This window comes from Pongo abelii, chromosome 5, assembly GCF_028885655.2.
Source record: "Pongo abelii isolate AG06213 chromosome 5, NHGRI_mPonAbe1-v2.0_pri, whole genome shotgun sequence".
NCBI classification, from domain to species: Eukaryota; Metazoa; Chordata; class Mammalia; order Primates; family Hominidae; genus Pongo; species Pongo abelii.
Window position 1 is genome coordinate 54419271 of NC_071990.2, and position 17261 is coordinate 54436531.

The window sequence follows — 17261 nt, forward strand, 5'->3', positions numbered from 1 at the left end:
TTATCATAGGATTGCTGTCTTTAATTTTATTCAGAACATCACATCAAAGGAAGTTTTTGAAAGATTTTCAATAGTTGGAGAACTTGTATGGCAGAGGACCACTGCCTCTGTGGTATGTGGTCAAGATAAAAATTTCAGTAGAAATTCAGACATTGGATTTTGGTTAAACCCAGCTGGAAAATCGATAGGGATTTTGGCTCTGTGCAGAGATGTTCACTGAGAATCGTTTATGGCATCTGAAAAGGGTTGTAGAGACTGGGCGTGTTTTGTTGCTTGGAATGGGAAGCAGCAGCAAGCATGAGAGGCTGACTTCACATGTTTAAAGGACTGTCTTCCAAAGAAAGATGTGTTACAGCTTCCTGATCAAATGGGCAAAATGAAAGGATTGTGAATTTCATTTAAGAAAGAGCTTTAAAAAGCAAAGATGGCTGGGCATGACTCACACCTGTAATCCTAGCACCTTGGGAGGCCAGGAGTTTAAGACCAGCTTGGGCATCATAGTGAGACTTCCTGTCTACAAAAAATAAAAATATTAGCCAAGTGCGGTGGCACATGCCTGTAGTCCTAGCTACTCAGAAGCCTGAAGGGGAAAGATTGCTTGAGTCCAGGAGTAGGAGTTCGAGGCTGCAGTGAGCCATGATTGTACCAGGGTACTCCAGCCTGGGCAATAGAGTGAGGCCCTGTCTCTTTAAAAAAAAAGCAAAGATATGTTACAAATTAGTTTGGGCTGCTTAGTGAAGAAATGAGTACCTTGTCACTAGAAGTATTCAAGGAGAGGCTAGAAGAGTAGTTGCCAGGAGACTTCTCTGTTGGGGTGAGATGTTTCGGTGCTTGGCTGTGCTATTCAGTATACCCTGCAGAAAATGCTAGTGGATCTCCTGACCGTGAGGGCAGGTGGAAACCCTCCAATGACAGTGTTAGGCTATCGATTATGCTAAATAAAGAGCTTAAGAATTGGTTCCTTCTGCTATCTTGCCCTGTGGCTGCACCCGAGGCAAGATACACCTTTCGGTATTTTTCTTTCTCCAGCTTTGTGTTAGAATAGAGGCTGTTTTCTGATGTAGTGGGGAAAGTGTCAACGTGTTAGCCACTCAGTAGAGAACGAAGGGCGCCTGCTCTGTAGGCTTAATCCCATGACTTGTTGAAGTGAGAATCCGAATGACTTTACTAGTGGCTAGTGGGGACTCTGAGGAGGCTGCAGTAAGACTTGCTCTTCTTTCCCATGAACAGTGGGTATCACCAGGACATCAAGTCTTCCTGGCCTGAGTGAAATAGACTCCGTCCTTAATATGGCTTTCCAGAGGTTACCGCTTTATTCTGCACCTGTAGAAATACCACACTGTAGGGATCTTCGTTGAGTCATTTTCATTCATAGGTGATTTAATAAACTATTTATTTTGGTTTATTGTAAGGATAATGCTTGGAGTAAAATGAAAGTCTCCTCTGTGCATGAAACACCTCCGTGGAGAGAAAGCTGTTTTGTTTTTCTGTAAATTTCTTGGCTTTGATGCGATGTTTTTATGCTTTTTAAAATGTTTTGTTTCTAATTGCTGACCGTTTTTGATGTTCTAAACAAATTATTTTAACTCCCAACCTTTAGCGATCTAAATGATAGAGTTTCATAATGTGAAAAGCTAGATGAGGAAAAAATAAGTAACTGTTTAAAACAAAAAGAACAGCAGATAGGAAATTCCAAGCAGTGATTGCGAAAATAATTGTAACTAATGAATTTGATAATAATAATAATAATGCTTTTACAGGAAAACTAAAGAAACTGTCAATCTTGAAGGTGGATCAGAATAGACTCACACAGTTGCCTGAGGCAGTTGGGGATTGTGAAAGTCTCACTGAGTTAGTTCTTACAGAAAATCAGCTCCTGGTAAGTGTGGTTTGCACATATATCATAAAGACTTACTAGGGTAGATTCTACTTATTTGTAATTTGAGTGGACTAAATGGAAATTTCTTCATATTACATCCCAAAACGGTCTTACAAAGCAAATGCATGACCTAAAGATCAGTTTTTGCTTAAGCAAAGAAAGTGGTGCTTAGGTTTCCCTGTTGAGCCTGTGTCCCAGTTGTGGTGCTTTGAATATAGGGACTGAACAAATGCCTCACAGATGTCTCCAGTGAGGTGTGAGGATAAGCTACTCTCGTTGGATGTGTTGATGCCCCAGCTGTGGTGCCCGGAGACCACCACTGGAAATATTCGTCAGGATTCCTCTGGCCTTTCGCTGGGTTCTTTGAGCAAATGGGAAGAACAGGAGAGAAGAGGAACAAGATGGACGTTGGCCAGGAAAAGCCTTGGCAGAATGGGGGCTGGGAAATGCTCTTGATCAAGGAGCCAGAGGATGGCATCTGATAGGCTCTGGTTAAGGCTGCTTCTTATTAGAACTTGGGAGTGGAGGGGGCTGGAGGGGTCCTCCACCTGGACTAGGCTCCCACCAGACAAGGGCACGGGCAATGCGTGCACCCCCTGGCAAAGGGTGGGTGGGCAGGGTGGCAGCAGATCTCAGTTGTCTTTTCCTGTCCTGCTGCCCCCTCTGCTTTTGTGAGTCCTTCAGTTGTCCCTTCTCTTTCCCCCCCTTTTAGTTGTCATATAGCACTCTCTTTTCTTCAGTTTACTCTCCTACTTTTCTCTTTTCTTTTCTCTGTCTTCATTTTGTCATTTTATTTTTTTTTACTCTCTTTTCCCTTTTCCTTTTCCCTTTTCTCCTTTCTCTATAAATAGAGTAAGTAATGCTCTTTAGGTGGAAAGAGCAGAAGGGACAGCAAGAAAGGATGGAGTGCACAGACGTGGGTGGGGAGCCCAGCAGCCCCTCTCCTCAGACAGCTCAAGCAGCCAGCCTCTGGCAGGTGTGGTGGGAGTTACCAAATCTTCCAGTCCTGCTTTGTGATTTTAGGCTTACAAATAGTAATCATAACAACTGTAAAAATAATATGCACCCCTGGATTGCACTGGAGTGTTGAAGACCCCCATGTGGGTGCCAGCCTGGTTCTAGTAGAGCTTTGCTCCCCACTCCAGGATGCTCACCTTTCTCCCATCCTCATAGCCCTCGCCTTCCCCTGCCCATGCGGCACCCTGCTTCAGGTGCTGATTCCCTGCCCCAGTGCTCTGGCTTCCACGGACATCTAAGCCACTGTCCCAGTGTGGTCCTTGAAGGTGCAGGCAGGGCAGGAATGAATCTTGAGGGTGCAAATTCCCACTTACTTGAGTTGAACAGCATCTTTTTCCCTTTATAAGATGTTTCCCTGTTCCCAGGTCTCTACTTCTGACTTCATTCCTTTAAAACAGACTTATCATTTCAACAAAAATTCAAAATACTTAATGTCGCACCCCCTAAGTGAACATTACAAATATCTGATATTCAGCAAAAACTATTGCTGCTGTTGCTGGATGAGATTATATTCTTTAGGTCCTTGCAAAGATCTTATTTACTGTGAGCCATGTTAAAAATATGTGTTAAATTAATAGTGAAATTGTTATTTTAACAGACCCTGCCTAAAAGCATTGGAAAACTAAAGAAGTTGAGCAACTTGAATGCAGACAGAAATAAATTAGTGTCCTTACCAAAAGAGGTATGCGCTTTTAGAGAAATCACATGATAATAATTATGAAGAAATAATAATAATACATAAGGGATCAAAAATGTCAAATGCTTTGAAAAGACGCATGTGTTGTTTTTTAAAGGTGTGAACTCTAATCTGTGAGTATAGAGCCAACTGGAGGAATTATGTCAAAGAATGGTCATCAGTAACATTAAGGAGAGTTGGGAAAGGTGAATTTATAGGATTTTAAATGGGAGAAAGAAAGAGATTGACATTTTGGGTTTGACATACAGAGAATGGTGACACCATTGGCAGAAATTGATAATTTGAGAGTTTGGCAGAGGAAGTGGATGACTTTGGGTTTGATTTTTGAATTTAATGTGAAATTAAGCTCTATCCCATAAGCAATTGGAATTATAAAAATTGATCTTGGTGCAACCATATTTCTGGGCAGAGATTTACATCGGGCCATGCTCATGTCTTGGATGAAGTTGAACAAACTCTTCACAAAGGCATAACATAGAGGAAGGTGAATGGGAAGCTAAAGCCAGCTTCCTAGGACTTTTTTTTTGGTTAGTAGTCTAAGCACGAGAAAATGAGACATCACCATCTGTTGTGGAGAGTAGCTGTGTGGACTGAGAGGCATTTAAATTCTGGCAAGGGAGGTGGAAATACTGACAATGAGGGGGAAGCTTATAGTAGGTGAAACAAGGAGGTGTCTAGTGTGTTGTTTAAAAAGAAGGCTTACAATTAGCCAGGCGTGGTGGCGGGCGCCTGTAGTCCCAGCTACTCGGGAGGCTGAGGCAAGAGAATTGCCTGAACCTGGGAGGCTGAAGTTGCAGTGAGCCGAGACCATGCCACTGCACTCCAGCCCAGGTGACAGAGTGAGACTCTATCTCAAAAAAAAATAATAATAAAAAAAGAGAAAAAGGAGAAGGCTTACTTTCTATTGGGTACTAGAAGAGCTTGGTTGGAGAAGGAGAATACTGAGCTTGATTTTTTTTTATCAGCAATAAAGCCTAAAACTAGCTGTTGATGAGCCTTCTCCTTTGCTGGGTCCTCCTCTAGAAAGATATGGTATTTCCTTGTATGATATGATCACTGGCTGGTTGTAGTTTGCTTCATATTTCTGTTTTGACTTTTTCTAACATCTATTTTGGAGTAATTTCAAAGCTGCCTTTCAGCCAGTCAGAACATATGGCGTTCTTATTTTCCTAGGGCCGCATCTCAGGGTATCTGAACTTCCTCTTTCCTTTCCTCATGTTGGTGTTTGGCCCACAGTGTCCCAGTCTTCTCCCTGGGTAAGGTGGCCAGCATTTCTAAATGGAGACATGAGAATATTTACTATAAACATGATCATATCTGAAACATCCTTAATATGAACACTGGCATCTAAGTAAACTGTTTCCGGCTATGACTTCAGTCTGTTTCTCAGCAAAACTGGGACTCAACTAAGAGAGTCTATGAATTAGAAAAGTTGGGTTCTAGTTTCTAAGCAATAAACCAAAATACAGAACTGATATTCTGAACAGTTAAATTTCCTCTTGCTGAATAGTGCTTGCAGATGGATAGTAGACTGGACATATAAACACACATACAGATGTAGAAAAGATTTCTTTCTTTCAATGCCAGGCACTGTACTAGATGCTTTCAAGTATTTGTTGTACTTGTTGAATCCTTACAACAGCTTTTGCAGTCATGATAATTTCCTCATTTTACGAGTGAGGAAACAGGCCAGTAAGTAGTTTTTCTTACTAGGGCTCACACAGCTGGGAGTTGGTAGAACCTGACTCGGAAGATGAGTCTCCCAGTAAACACATGACCACTTAGGTAATGCAGGCTCAGCCCAACCTTTCCATCTGTGTGACCTTGAGGTAGGGCAAGCTCCTGATTTGTTAAGGAAAAGCCAAAGTATCGTAGGGCAAGCTCCTGATTTGTTAAGGAAAAGCCAAAGTATCTTTAGTTTGGACACTACAGAAAATTAATACATTTTAGGTGTACTTTCAAGGCAGATCATGAGGAGAGCACTTTTAGGTGTAATGTTAATTCCCAGCAAGTTTCACCACCCATTCCCCAGCTTCCCTGATCCCCTGACTCTCACAAGATTACAATCTAGACAAGAACCTTGGAAATTTACTTTCATAAAACTTTCACCATCATTTCAGCATTGGTCCTCTTTTTCACTTTAAAAAAATGAAACACACTCAAGAGTTTCTGACTAGAGGGTTATATCTAGTCCATGCTATGTGTTCACTAAATTTACTAGAACAGTTTTTCATGATGCAAAAAGTGAAAATATGATGAAAATATTTCTAACTTCAGAGCTTTTTAGTCATATTTTGTCCATTTTCTGAGAAATTATGATTGGTTTTCTGGCATCTGGCATTTTAGAAAGAAAGTCTGTGCCTTTCCTTTCAGCTGTCTGATAAAGCAGAGAATGTTTAGGTTTTTAGGAATTGGATCTTTTCTAGATCACCTCCTACTCACATACAGTCAGCTCCCAGAGTAGGAAAATGTGCTGAGCACATGTCTCCAGTTCTCCCACGGATCACAGTTTGCTGCCTAGCAGAAATGGTTGAGTGCTTGCCTCTGACCATCAGGGCTGAGCAGCCAAACCACCGAGAGCCTCCTGACCTCTCATTGCATCACGTTGGCCCAGGCAGCACTGTCATGTCATGAGTCTCTGTGCAGTGAGTGTGGTAGGCCCTGTGACTGTGTGTATGTTAGCTCTGCCTCCAAGCTTGATGCCATTTGATCAAATCTTGCATTTTCCTGATTGGATTCTTCCAAAAATTTATTGCTTTCTCTTGAACAGTTGCATACATATCTAAACTGAAATGCTGACCGATTCATTTCATATGCCAAAAATCCATAGTAGTATTAATTGCCATTGGTCTGGTGTGCTGTGTAGTTCTTCCTATATTTTTTCCTTTAAAAAAAAACAACAACAACATTTATAGTATTGTGTGTTGCCAGTTTTAGGGCACAGCTCCTTAGTCTGCAGCAGAATTTATTTGCATTTTTTCCCCAAATGGTTGAGGGGAAGATATTTGTACCATGTGGGTCACAATATGGATTCTGTTTGTGTTTTGTGGTGTTATTTGTAGTAAACATTTGCAAATCAATGAATGTCTTTTGTTTTCTTAATTGTTAGCTGCTTGGAAATTTAGAAAAGTCAGGTAAACTTGTTATCTTGTAAGTATTGTTCAGACCACAGTTGCATCTCTAACTTCCATTCTGCTTCTTAAATGCATGAAGATTCAAATTGGCTGACTGCTTTGTGTGCTCTTCATTGTAAAATATTGGACATTTTCCTCTAAATTCAGTTTTTTGGTTTTTTTTTTAATGACTGCATGGCTTGGAACTTTATTTTGTTATGTGTTTTTCATGTTTGTTCAGATTATTCACTCTCAAAAGAATGCTTTTCTGTGAATTACATTTTAAGTTATTCAGAAATCCTGAAAGGCATCATTTGGCAGCTCATCTGTTTTCACTAAATTGTAAGTTTGTCGGCACAAATCTGTCTCTAATGGAAAGGCTAGATTTGCTTTATTTGCTACACCTGGCATGCCTCTGATTTTTCAAGTCACTTATTTGTGTCTTTTATTTTTCATCCTGTTGCTTAAGTATATATACTTCTGGGAAAAGGAGAATTCTTAAAAACTCATAGTGTTGGTGGAGAGGAGAGTTAAGGAACATACTGTGCAGTAGTAGTATGATTGATTCATGGATAGATGGAGTTGGTGGTATATGTGTGAGCATGAGTATGATGAATGAGAGCCAGACCATAAAGAGTTTTTGGCTAGAAGAAATTGAGCTTATATCCAAGTTTAGGGTCCTGTTTTCTTTTTGTCTCCATTAAGTCCAAATGAAAGTGACGCCAACTAAGCCACACTTACCCAGTCAGATGAGGCAAGATAGCATTTGCAGATCATTCATCAAAGCTTTTTTCAGTCAGACAACCTGTAAATATTAATTACCCATAAATATTACTTATGATACTCAGAAATGCCTGTGGTGATAGAATATTCATTTTGTGGATAGTTTTTCTGCCTTCTTATTATTACAATTCAAAATTCTTTCAGTATAAGTTTCCGTTATATTCTAAAATAAATTATTGATTAAAGACATAATATAGAATATAAAAATATTAGATAAAATATAGTTGACCATCAGATTTCAAGATGGAGAAGTGATTCCTAAACTTGAAATAAGTCATAAAAAAATAGTTGATGGATTTGTCTACAGGAAAATTCGATTTCTGATCTTCAAGAAGGTAAAGGCAGCCTTTACTTTCTTGAAAGGGGGCAGGCAGACATTTAAGGCATCTTAAATGAGAGATCTGTCTTTACTCTATTAGAAGTTCTTTTACACCAATAAGGAAAAGATGTATTTACTATAGAGAAGTAGACAAAAACAAAGAAACTTCCACAAAAACCAGCAAGTGATTCACAGAAGAACAAATAGAAATGGCAACTAATGTGAAACAATTTCAGCCTCATCAGTATTCACAAAAAAATTTAATAATACCAAATTTTGGCAAGGGTGGAGGGAAATGTATATTATCATGTAAATATAAATTATTATGACTTTCTGGAAGGGAATATGATAATAGTAAAAACTTTAGAAATGTGCATACCCTTTGATTCTGCAATTCCACGTCTAGGAAACATTCATGGATATACACTAAGAATGATGTACAAGAACATTTCTCACATTATACACAGGAGCAGCTTACATGTTCCAGGCACCATACCAAGTGTCCATAGAGGCAGCAAACATGTGCCAGGCATGGTGCCAAGGGCTTTTGCACTTACTCTTATCTAATTATCACAACAGTTCTATGAGGTATAGGTAAATCATTTTCAATGTCCAACAGATTGTGAAACTGAGACTGAGAGAGGTTCAGTAACTTGTCCAGAATCACACAGCAAAGAAGTGGCAGACTTAACTAGCATCGTCTAACCTGGGCAGTTTGTTAAATAATCTGTGATACATCCATAGAAGGAAATAACTATGTGGTCCATAAAAGTCTTCTTAGAAACATTGTTAAAGTATGTATAATCACAAATGCATGGCAGTGGTACTAGAAGATTGTACCTCATAATGTTATACTGATTATCCCTTTGTGGTAAGATTTGATTTTTTTTTCATTGTGCTTTCCTGTGCGTGTATGTTTGGTTTTTATTTTTCTAATCAATGTAAGGTACTTTTTTATAATCAGAAAAAAAAAAAAGAATTCCATAGCTATTAGTGGATATTTTGATGTCAGTGGCCCCAGAATTCAGGGAATCCCAAAGCCACACGATTTCCAAAAATATTTATGAAGTAGGGAACATTTGAATAATATGCCATAGATGATGGGATTCTAAAATTATGCTTCATATTATTTTTGTTCAAATTGCATTTTGACCAGATTTTACTTACTGTACACTTTTCTTTTTTTTGCCAATGGGATGTGTGTTCAATTATGTTACAAATAATATTAAAAGGAATATACTGAAGGAAAGTGAAAGTTCCCTTATACTTAAGGCAAGCATTTAAAAAATGGAATATAAACAAATGTGACTAACATAGGCTCCCTTTTTGAATCACTGAGTCTGTCTCATGATCTCCTCCTTGGATGAGCTAACCTACAGGCAATTAATACTCAGTGAAAGTTGACCTGAGCAGAGGTTTGCTCAATAATCTGCAGATCCTATTTTCTTGAGATGGGTTAGATCAGTGCCTAACAGCTAAGGAGAGTATCATTTTGAATTAAGAGAGACACAAAACGGCTGGACAAAGATTCTCAGCTATATTCCATAATTCTCAGAGAATCCAAGTCCAACAACCCCTTGTATTCTGGGAAGGTGCTATTATGTGGTTTAAGGGAGGCTTAAAAATATCAGCTTCCTACATAACTGGTAACAAGTTATTTAAACAGTGACTCTGCTTCCCAGAACTTCTAAGTGATACATTTTATCCTGATGACCAGTGAGAAACCTGTAAACTCTTCCTCCTGAACCCAAAAGAGAAAGCCAAAATATATATGAATGATGTGTATAATGTCAGTCTTCACTATCATTAATATAAAATGTCACTGCGATACATCGTTAGGGAGATGGGTTTTTTAAGACATTCGGGTAAGTTCAGGAAAGAGACTGCCAGCATCAGTACAGTTCTAAGAACATAGTAGGTATTCAGGTGTTGATTGTACTCATCATTTGGATCTGAGGTTTTTACTTCCTGGAAAAAAAATAGCTACCACATTTATTTGGCAACAGCAAAAGTCCAGTTTCTATGATAGGTGCCAAATTATATATGTGATTTCATTTAATTTAATCATTATTGTTACTTTTGGTTAAAGTAACATATCCAAACCCGCAAAACATATGACTGAGCCTAAATTCTAGCCCAGGTCTGTATGGTCTTAAAGCATCTGCTCCCTCCATCGTATCGCATCTCCCTCTGACGTCTATAATGAACTATATCTTTTTAGTTATGGGTTTGAATGCTTAATAATCTTTCTAAAAACCAAAGGTTGTGCCATCCCTTCCTGGCTGATTTGGAAAGAGGGCTGTGTTTATGTGAATGTTTGCTGGGACAGCATGTGCCTTTGTGGGGTGATTAAGGCATCCCTAGCACACTCTGCAACAACATGTGCTCTTTGTTGGCATTGTTTTTCAAAAACCATAGACAATAGAGATCAGGAGGTCACACTGCCTGCTTTGACAACCCAGAGGGCCTAAGAGGCTCTTGTACGCAATTGCTTTCCACCCCTTGACGTCTCAAATGGGTGTGAGATTAGAGTGGGAAAGGAAAAAGAAAAATGAAACAATAACACACAGTAGACAGCTCACACACTTCATTGAAGCTTACACTATATGTTCTCAAATGATTAATGGATCTTGTCTAGAACATTTATTTAGAGCCTTCTCTGACCCACTTTAATTAATTAATTTATTTGACTACATAACATATGCACATGATGCCAATTGAAAATGTTCACATGGTATAGCAGTAGGGCCCCAAAACAGATATCTTACAGGTTGGTGTGGTGGGAGGGCAGTGGACAGCTTCATGACAAGATGCCCAGAATTAAAATGCAGCCCCAGCTCTGTGTGTCTTCCAGGAGCTGATTATCCCATCCGGACGATCATATGAATGATAATATCTGCTTTGCCCCCCTTGGGTCACACATAAATCCTGTCTCTTCAAAGCTAGATCAGGACACTAGCGGGGGTCTTCAGCCTCAGCCAACTGCTGACTTGGAAGCCCTCCTTCAGGGCATGCAGCCATACCTCTGAACCCCAGCCTTACACCGAAGCTCTTCCACCTGGAGCAGGGATGCGGGAAGGGTGCCCCATGGGAACCTAGTCATTCTTTCTCATGAGTAGATCTTTGTCAGGATTGTCTAAATTTATCAGAGACTCTAATAATATTGATCATCAAAAGGATCAGGGTTTTGATTGCTTTCCTTCCATGATATTTCTGGGCACCTAGGTAGAATTGTTGATTCCCTTCCTCAAGGGAGGGAGAACGTGCTCAGCCATATGGGAAATCCAGTTGCACATTTCTTGTAGGACACTATATTGGGGCTATATGTTTATAAAACCTAAGGGAGGCTGCTCTGGTGATTCTTACTGGAACAAAAAAGAGTTTTGTTGTCTCCATTGCTACACATAGAGGCAGATAACTTTAGAGGTCTTTCACAAGTAAGTAAAGTGTATAAACATACGTAAATGAGAAATTTAGTGGGCAGAGAGGCTATGCATGGTGGGTAGATAGCATGAATACTATGCTTGCCAAGTACCTTGAGTGTACATAAACATGTGCAAATTAAGCAGTAACTCAGGTAAATGATCTTACGGTTCTTCATGTGGTATTTTGTGCTGTCAGAGGGTTAGACCGTAATTATGAAATGCATGTTATTATATGGACCAAAGGGTTCTGTGAAGACTCAATGGAGGAATAGACGATGTTTAGCTAATTTTGGATCATTGGTTAGATTTAAAAAGGCATTTCTATAAAAAACAGTGGGATCAAAAATATAAAAATGTATTTAGGGTATAATGACTAGACCATTTTTGCTGGGATGAGAAATAAGTGAATGCGGAGACTAAAGGGAGCAATCTAAAAGCCTTTCTACATATCTGGGTACTTTCCACGTGACCAGAGACAAATGTTAGTCTACATTTACTTATATATTTATTTTTCTTTTATATACATTATGGTTAAATATTGTGGTTCAATACATTATTTTGAAATCTTTATATTTTTAAGGGAGGAAATAAAAAGATTATATATGAAAGTAATTATGTAGCCATTCACAAATATGCATTCTGCTTTTGAAGATATTATATACGTATATTAAACACATGTATAAATAGAAAAGGGCAGAAGATATATTCAGATATCATTGACCATTCAAGTCTTGTGCTCTTTCTCAAGTGGGAGGCTCTGGAGTAGTATTTTTCCATGTGTTGGAGAGACATCAATAGGTTCCTTCATGAGCCTTTTCTAGCAGTTGCCCTTAGTCAGGAGAGTGAGTACAAGAAGAATGTAGTACTTTATGGAGTCCTGAAGAATGTTGTGTCTGGGATCGAGCTATTTTTCTGCCCTCTTGATTCAGTTTTCCTACTGTAAAAACCACCACCAATTTGTTCAAGAGAATCATTGGATTTTTTTGTGTGTTTATGTTCCTTTTTGAAGACCAGACTCATACATAACTCAGTTACCTTTAAATTTCTTACTTAAAAAAAATGGTAATCAAATTTGGTGTGGATGGAGGTGTTGATTTGTGTGCTTTTATGAGCAGGCTGCAGCTGAAGAAATGGAAGTATAGATTTACTCAGTTCACTTTTTTTGAAGATATTGTTGATTTTACATTCATCAAAAAAAGTGAATTTACCACATTAATTTGTGAATGACCAAAAGCTATTAAAAGATGTATGGTGGAAATTAATGTACTGTATCTTCTGTAAGATACCCCTCTTTTTGAAAAAAAACAAAAACAAAAAAAAAACAAAAAAAAAAAACCTGGAACACTGAGAATACTGAAGTTAATATAATGGGCAAGTCTTGAATTATGTGTGTATCGGTATCACCTTTGGCCTAACTTTTGAAAATAGGATTGTTAAACTCGCATATTACCACATAGTATTTTTCTGGATTGTATAGTTTGGTTAACATTTAACAGATGCAGTTGCGTTAGATATCAGCAGTGGAAAATGATTTCTTCTTTAGAATAAAATTTTTAAACTGTATCATTGATTTTCTTGATTTAATTTAGAACATGTACATCTAACATTTTGCAGAGATTTTTATGAACATATGGGGCTGTGTTTTTTAAGATTTAAATTAATGATTATTGGTCATCAGTGAGACCAGTGAGTTATGTGGTATAAGTTTATGCATCCTTTTTATGCTGTTTGGTAAACAAGGTACTCTGATCCTACTCCATCTCCCCTAGAAAACTGGAAAAAAGATGTATTTTCTTTCTCACCATAGATCGGCGGGTGCTGCAGCCTCACTGTGTTCTGTGTGCGTGACAATAGACTAACTCGGATACCTGCAGAGGTGTCACAGGCAACAGAACTTCATGTCCTGGATGTGGCAGGGAACAGGTAAGCCTGTTGTAGTTTGCTTTGCTTGAGGGAAACAAATATACATACATCCCAATCTTGGCCATGCGTCTTCAAATTTTTGTCTTTGCTTTATCTTACAGAATATAATCCCGATTTTTCAAATGACCTAGGCCTCAGGGAGTTCTTCATATGGGGGCTAGAGTGCTTGAGCCCAATGGAGCAGAGAAGGTCAGGGAAAACCTGAGCATGGGGTAAAGTGTCAGTGGATACTTTCGTAGAAATGCTTCCCAGAATGACAGTACAGTGATGCCAGGGAAAGAGCACTGACCTGAGAATGGGGAGACTTGGGTTGTGGCTTAGCTCTTCTAAGTAGCTTTTGTAAGTCATCATGGGCTTCAGAGTTTTCCTCACCTGCAAAGTGAGCGCAAATGAGTTTGAACTCAGTTTTAACCAGGGGACCTTGATATACTCTGCTGGTGACTCTGAACCCCCTGAAAATACAAATAGAATTGTGTATTTAGGGAAGTGTTTACAGCTAATGTCAGAATCTCCAAATGATTCATAATACAAAAAAAGTTCAGAGCCGCCAGACTAGTATCCCCAAGGTCACAGCATCACCATTTCTCAAGTTCCGGGGCAGAGGTCATGTTGGACTGAGCGCCATTTTCTAGAATATGCCTGTTCATCATCTTTGTGGAATACATTTGCTTCCGTCATTCTGAGCTAATTTCAGCACCCTAAATGTCATATGCGCCTTCTCTGTGAACAGAAACAGCTGTTCTTTCTTTTGGGGACCCTCTTCTCTGGCTCCTTGGCTCTCTTCTTCATCACTCAAGCTTTATTTTCTCCAGGGAGTCTCTTTTCTGAATCCACATTTGGGGAATTTCCCCTGCCATGGCAGTCACAGTACCATATGAGAATTGCCTGTTTTCATATGGGTAACCCTACTAAGCCTGAAGTTACCTAAAGTTAGATATTCTTCTGATTTATGTGTCATTGTGTCACTTGTCCCATCAGAGTGCCTGGCACATAACGGATGCCTGGTAAATATTTTCAGTGGAACAAAAATGTTAATAGTTGTACGGGATGAACAGCAGGCCACTGCAGAATGGCTTATATCATAGGCTTCCTTGCCAAAAGGAATTAAAAATTGCTTTTGAGTGTGATGTGGTTAGACAGGACAAGAAGGTTCACCTGCTTGGGGGAAAATGATCAATGATCTTAAATGGTAAAGGCCAGCAGTCTAAAGAGTGTTTGGGAGGCTGTCTCCTGAGTGCTGATTAGCTGGTCATTTTGGTCAGGCACAGGTCACCATTTTTCATTCTTGCTAATGGATTATAGACAGCAGGGCTAAATAAACAGCAGTTCTCAGCTGGAATCTAGAGGTGAGTTATAGCCTCAGGGAATGCTCACCTTTTTAAAGTTAATGCTTTCAGGACATCTTGATAGATTCTTAAGACCACTAACTGGTTGCCGGAAACCCAGGATTAAATTGAGTTGAACCTCGGATTTCTGCTGAACTAAGCAGAACTAAGGCATGAGCCTTTACAGCTTGAGAAGGGTACTTCTTTCCTGGTCTTTCTCCTCTAGCAGTAGAAACTCAATGAGTCAACATTCGCTGGTTCTTGCCACACTACTGAGCATGAATTTGCCTCAATTCTTGAGCTGAAAGATGGCTGTGATGCCGAAAAACTGTTTTTACTGTTTTTACATGAATGAAGGCCCCATTTCTCCAGTTCTCAGAAAAAGAGAAAGTTAAATTTTTGTTATGCTTGGGCTGGGATGGAGAAAACCCAATTAAAAAGTCGAGTTACATAGCTGTCATTTGAGTCAGTTGAGTGTGTCATTTAGTCCATGCATACATATATAGATTCATAACCAAATTTTAAGCCTATTAAAATATTTAATCACTGCTTATTAAAAGTATCAGTATAGAAACTAATCTTTTAAAAAGGGCTACCTTGTCAGCCTTTTAGCTTTCCATGGGAAATCATACTAAATCATTAAATACAATAGAAGCTTCTGCCTCTTCTTTCAAGTATATGAGAATAACACATGGCAGCAGGAAACCTACACTGTGAGTTTCTAGAAACTTTCTTTTGCAGTTTGGTAGGATGAATTATAGCAAGGAAGACTATAACCTGTCACTTGGGAACTAAGTATTAAACCTTCTGTGACGGTAAAGAAAATGTCTTATATCATCAGTTACTCAGGCACAGAACACAAAATTCCTTAATACTTAGACTCTCTCCCATAGGAATATCCACCAAGTGTGCAAAACTGGGCATTTGAGGATCTTCCTTACTTGCAATATTAGTAGTACTGAATATTAGAATCAATGGTTGTCAATTGGGAAATAGGAAATAGCTTATACTTTTGAATTTTGTACTATGTATGTATGTATTACCCAATCCAAATAATTAAAAATATTAAAAGACAAACAACAGCATACTGTTGTGGAATACTAAGCAGTCAAAGAATGAGATATTTCTCTGTGCAGTGACACAGAAAGAGACCCAAGATACTGAGTGAAAAGGGAAAGTGTTGAACAGTACATAGAGCTCTCATTTTGGTGGGGTTTTTTCCTTGAAAAAGAAAAAAAAAATCACTTATTTGTGCATTATACCCAAATACTAATAGTAGTTCCCCTAGATGAGACTTGAGGGTACAGGGAGTTTTCACTTTAGATATTTTAGTATCGTTTAATTTTTTGCCAGTTATGTTCCCAATTTATATATATTTTTAAATATTTTTGAAAACTTTGCTTAAAACTAAAAATTCTAGTAGAAAGTAGCAGAAAGATGAAACTACATTGTAAGGCATATTCAGTCACTGGTGAAGTTAATATTAATCAGTAGGCCATGCTTAGCTATTAAATTCGAGAAAGCAGTTGCTATAGTAGTTCACAGGCATGGAAGGTCACTTGGGGCTGGGTTGGTCATGGACATAACTGGAGACAAGAGGCTTACAGTTTGGTTATTCATTTGCTTTAGTTCTTGTACCATTGGTGTGAATAGTAACCACAAGTTTTTTATTTCTGGGGGCATGTGGTCCTAAATAGAACACAGATGCCTGCAAGCTGTGGTTTCTTGTGCGTTGATTCTGTTTATTCTGTAGTGTACAGAAGGTACCAGAATAAACCAAAAATGTATTATTAGCTCCTTTGGAAAGCAGGAATGTATTTCTCATCTATTTTCTGACTTGTAGCTGGGATGGTTTACCCAAGAGAGACAGAAAAGCATGTGTATATCTTTTTTTCCCCAGGCTGTAGTGAGTTAGAGGATCAGCCAGCCTGCAGAATCTCTGTGGGCAGACTGTTCAGGGAACAGGGCGTTTTTTTCTCTTGGACACCACTGGCAACACTTCTGTCCGCAAGACAGTGGGCAGCTCATGTGTGGTGTGGACTCAGTCAGCAGCAGCCACATTCAAGCTGGCACTTTGATTCTTTGAAGCAAAACTGGTGTTTCAGGCAACTCATTAATCTGAGTGGAAATATGTTGATAAGATTTGTTGTTGTAGAGTCTAATAATTTATTTAGCTTTTGTCATATGGTTTGTCATTCTTAGAAGCTGTTATTTATTAAGATTATTGATGCTCTTTTTAGCCTCTTATTTATACTTTTGCTTTAACATTCAGCTGGCTTCTAGTCTGAGAAGTTACAGTGACCACATTTGAGTATCTGTGTTTTGTGCCAGTTTTCAAGTCTTGATTTTTTTCCTTCTGTTCTCATGAATAAGACAGATAGAGATGTTGACTGTAAGTGTCTTGCCCAAGACTTGAAACTTTAAACATTCTAATGGATGTTAGCTTGCTTCCTCTTTTAAAAGATGTAGGAGAAAAATTTAAAAGAAATTACATTTTTGTTCAATAGAATGAAAGAGTTTGATGTACTTGAAGCTTTAACAGTGTATAATGCCTATTTAAGAAAATCCTTGTCACAGTACCTGGCAAGTACATGTTTTTAACTTCCTTGCATTTGAGTTTACATATATGCAACATTCTTTGGATAGAAAGAGAAAGAATTTTTGTATAAGCACAAGATATTTCAATTCTGTCCCGTAAAGAACAAATATCCCAGAGTAAAAAGAAATGGAATTGTGACTCTGCTGTTCCCTGAGGTTCCCTCAGGTGTCCTTCTCTAGCT

At 38.7% G+C, this 17261-nt stretch overlaps 1 protein-coding gene across 1 annotated transcript in view; it reads left to right on the top strand.

Annotated features, from left to right (window-relative positions):
• The window catches only part of LRRC1 (leucine rich repeat containing 1), a 128771-nt gene that overhangs the window by 105514 nt on the left and 5996 nt on the right, over positions 1-17261 (top strand). Inside the window, exons 9-11 of the mRNA XM_002817017.6 lie at positions 1761-1879; positions 3495-3578; positions 13041-13156. Of these exons, the coding sequence (XP_002817063.1) occupies positions 1761-1879; positions 3495-3578; positions 13041-13156 (319 nt within the window). The remainder of the gene's footprint in view (positions 1-1760; positions 1880-3494; positions 3579-13040; positions 13157-17261) is intronic.